The sequence below is a fragment of the Hipposideros armiger genome, unplaced genomic scaffold (assembly GCF_001890085.2).
Source record: "Hipposideros armiger isolate ML-2016 unplaced genomic scaffold, ASM189008v1 scaffold_1745, whole genome shotgun sequence".
Classification (NCBI taxonomy): Eukaryota; Metazoa; Chordata; class Mammalia; order Chiroptera; family Hipposideridae; genus Hipposideros; species Hipposideros armiger.
Window position 1 is genome coordinate 106,507 of NW_017733095.1, and position 3,529 is coordinate 110,035.

Sequence of the window (3,529 nt, forward strand, 5' to 3'; positions counted from 1 at the left end):
CACACACACACACACACACACACACACACAGAGCCTAGAAGTACTTGTGTGGTTTGCTTCAAGAAAGCTAGTATATAAAACTTTGGATTTAGTCCTGATTTTTTTTAACTGTAACTTATAAGTTGTGCTAGAAAAGGTGTTAGAGTTTATCCGGCATTATGTATAAAGAAACAGAGATCCAAAAAGGTGAAATAACTGGTTCAAAGTCATACATAGGGGTCAACATAGGACTAATAGGCTTTGGACTCCTACTCTAGCATGCTTAGTAGATTAACACATTAAAATATGATTAGTTCTTTGTAATTTTCTTCAGAATTACTAATCACACACTGTATTAAATAATGAACCAACGGTTACAACTTTTAGAATGAATCCCTTGCATAAAGCAGCACTTTACAAAATGTATTCCAGGAGTTAACATGGAAGAAAGGGCAATATAGTAACCCCCCCACCCACTTTTTTTTTAATGAGTATCTTAGGGTATTAAGTCTAGGAAAACAGCCTTGACCACTGACACCTGTAACTCAAAACCTAAGGAATCACGGAGTCGAATTGTCCTGGAATGATATTTCAGTCTTGCTCACTAGGAGGAAAATAATATTTACCCTCTGTATTCCTCAGTAAAGGGATTTATGTGCTGGATCTATGTCAGTGTTTTAGAAGGCCGTCGGCGATGGTTCTGGTAAGGTCCTTTACTTGAGGGATCAATGAAGTTGAAGGTCAGAGCAAGAGAAGAAGGGCAGTTGAGGTCTCTTCCGGATGGGACTGGTTTGACTGTAATAGTGATAGCTAACTTGGAAAGCTCACTTAATAATGTGATAGGTAGAATGAGGTACTTCTCCCACCGTTGGACCTTAACAAGATGTCTGCAGAACACAGCTCGAAGGAGACCGGAGACAGAACCTATTGGATGACCTTGTAACTCGAGAGAGACTACTTCTGGCATCCTTTAAGAACGAGGGTGCAGAACCAGATCTCATCAGGTACGATGTTTTCATTTCCAGGGATTATGTGGTGGGTGAAGGTTTATTTGCAGAGAGTACAGCTGTACTCTGAATGGCCTTGTTCCTTTAACTACCAAAATACATTCTGTTCATTTATAGTGATTGCCTATCATTTTCCATTCAGTTTCGTTTTCATTAATTTTCTAGGTTTAGTGCACTGGGTATATTCTGCGGAATCGCATCTCAGTGGAAGGATATTTAGGTAGACGACAGAGGAAGTTAGAAAATTTCTTTTGCGTTCTTTGGTTGAGCTTTCAGCTATATTAGCTGCTTTTTAAACTCTTGAAATTATGTACTCCTCTGGGAAAATGTTGTTTTTTAATTGGCACGTTGAGAAAATGTGCCCAGTAGACTATAGCTCAGGGAGGCAGAGGTACATGGCAATTGGATTCTTCTCCCTGCTTTTGGCCAGTGAGTGGTTCACACTCTTCGGAGGTGACAGCTGCTCCGTACCCAGCTCTGCTGGAAGACCCAGCTTTCCGAGGTTGAGGTTAATAAACCGTAAATTGTTAACATCTTTCGAATTGGCCTCCCCCTGCCTCCAGAACTCCCTTAACGTTATTGTGGGAACCGTCACAGAAGGAAATACGCTTAGGATAGCAACTCCCTCTCCCCGTCTTCCTCACCAGGGATGATGCTGTCATTGTGGAGAGGCAGCTTGTTCTTGCCTAGATCCTCCTTAGGAGTAACATGGCTTCCCGAGGGCAATGGCTTTGGCCCTTGGCCACACATTATCAGGCTCCGCCTCAGATAACTAGATCGGGGAGCATGGGGAAGGGTGGTCCTAGGTGATTCTGCAGCCAGGATTGCAGACCGCTGCCCTAGGGCAAGCTGAAGAGGGTGAAACAGTTTCCTGTAGTCCCTGCCCTCTCAGGAGCCTGTGACCTAAGGTTTTTAGAAAGAGATTCTAAACGACAGGAAGCTAGATGAGATCTTCCGTCGTTGCTGTGGAGAAATAAAACCAAGGAGTCAGGGAGGAGCCGTGTCCTGGGCAGGGTGTGTAAACAGTGCAGAAGCCTCCAGTGGGCGTGGGTTCAGTATGGTGCCTGGCAGTTCTCTGGTGTAAGTGGTCCCTTGGATACGAGTGAAGTGAGTGGATGAAGGTGGTGATCCAGGGCTGGTGAAATCAAACAGCGGAGCAAGGAGATCCAAGGTGACAAGAGTACCGTCTGTCAAGAAGGGCCTTGACATTGAAGGAAAACGTCTTTTTAGTCCCGAAATTAAATAAAGGCATAGTCAGCAGGTCCGGGAGCAAGTTTCATGGGGGAGTAGGGGCCAAGTAGAGAGGTGATGGTCAGGGGGAGAAACATCTAAATGTACCTTGTAGTGGTGGAGATGGTCATTATGACAAGTAGCAATAGTTACCATTCAAAAAGAGCCTACTATGTGTCAGGCTCTGCTTACTGCTCTTCATTGTGTCATTTCATGATGTAGAAGGGGCCATTGTATTCATTAGATCTTTGTGGTTTTGTTGTGGTTTTGGCCCCCTCTCACTTGTCACCCCTCTTTCCACCTGTGGTAACCTGTGTCCTTGCTGTGTAAAGTGTGGCTTGTATATGAGCAGTGTCAGGGTCATCCGGAAGTGTGTTAAACGTGCGGAATCTCAGACCCCACTCCAGCCTTATGGATTCCGAGTCTGCATTTTAACAAGATCCACAGGTGATTTGAATGTACCTTAAAGTTTGAGAAGTACTGCTTTATATCATTTGTTCTTAATTGTAGCACTTTGCATCAGAATGACACAAGTGGCTTATGAAGAACAAAGAAAGAAGAGAGAAAAGAAAAGAAATACAAGTGTCTCGGCCATACACTTGCAGAGTCTGAATTAGTCTGGCGAGAGGCCTGAGTAGCAGTAATGCTGGGGGACACTCCTCAGGTGATTCTAACAGATGACAGATTAGAACCATTGCGGTCTGTCACAGTATACCAGCAATGAGAGCTAATGGCTTATGGCTTCTGTCTGTTGTGTGTATTCTATGTGCCAGGCACTATGCTGAGCTCTTCATGGGCCTTTGCCCAGGAGATCTTTATAACACCCCATTTTACAGAAGAGAAACTGAAGTTCAAAATGGCCAAGTGACTTGTACAGATTCTAGAACTACTTCATCTCAGAGTTTGGATTTCCTCTAGATCTGTGTATCTTTCGGAAGTGAACTCTTTTTTTTTTTTTTTTAANGCAACTAAAGACACTCACAAAAGAGGACTTCCAGAATTGCTTCAGAAACTGGCAAGAACAATTGGATGAGTGTGTTTGAAGTGAGGGGGAGGATTTTGAGGGGGATTAATGGCAATGTGTCTTACTGTAATAATTTTTTTTAAATTGAAATGTTCACTGTAGTTTTTTATTACATCTCGTACAGATGTATGAATACTGGGGGTGCCAAGGGTGCCAAAAAATGTATACCCATGACTTGTATTCATCCTTTGTTATTGGTATATATTATTGCAATTTTAATACAGTTTTTTTCCTTTCTTAAAATGTGTATACATTGTTTTGGCACCCTCTCTGTATCTGCGGGAGGAAT

The 3,529-nt window shown here is 42.9% G+C and overlaps 1 protein-coding gene across 1 annotated transcript in view; it reads left to right on the forward strand.

Annotated features, from left to right (window-relative positions):
- Positions 1–983, forward strand: part of LOC109378114 (syntaxin-8-like) — a gene marked incomplete at its 3' end in the record, with an annotated part of 18,271 nt that extends 17,288 nt beyond the window's left edge. The window contains exon 4 of the mRNA XM_019634574.1: positions 873–983. Coding sequence (XP_019490119.1) covers positions 873–983 — 111 coding nt within the window. The remainder of the gene's footprint in view (positions 1–872) is intronic.
- Between the last annotated feature and the right edge of the window lie 2,546 nt (positions 984–3,529).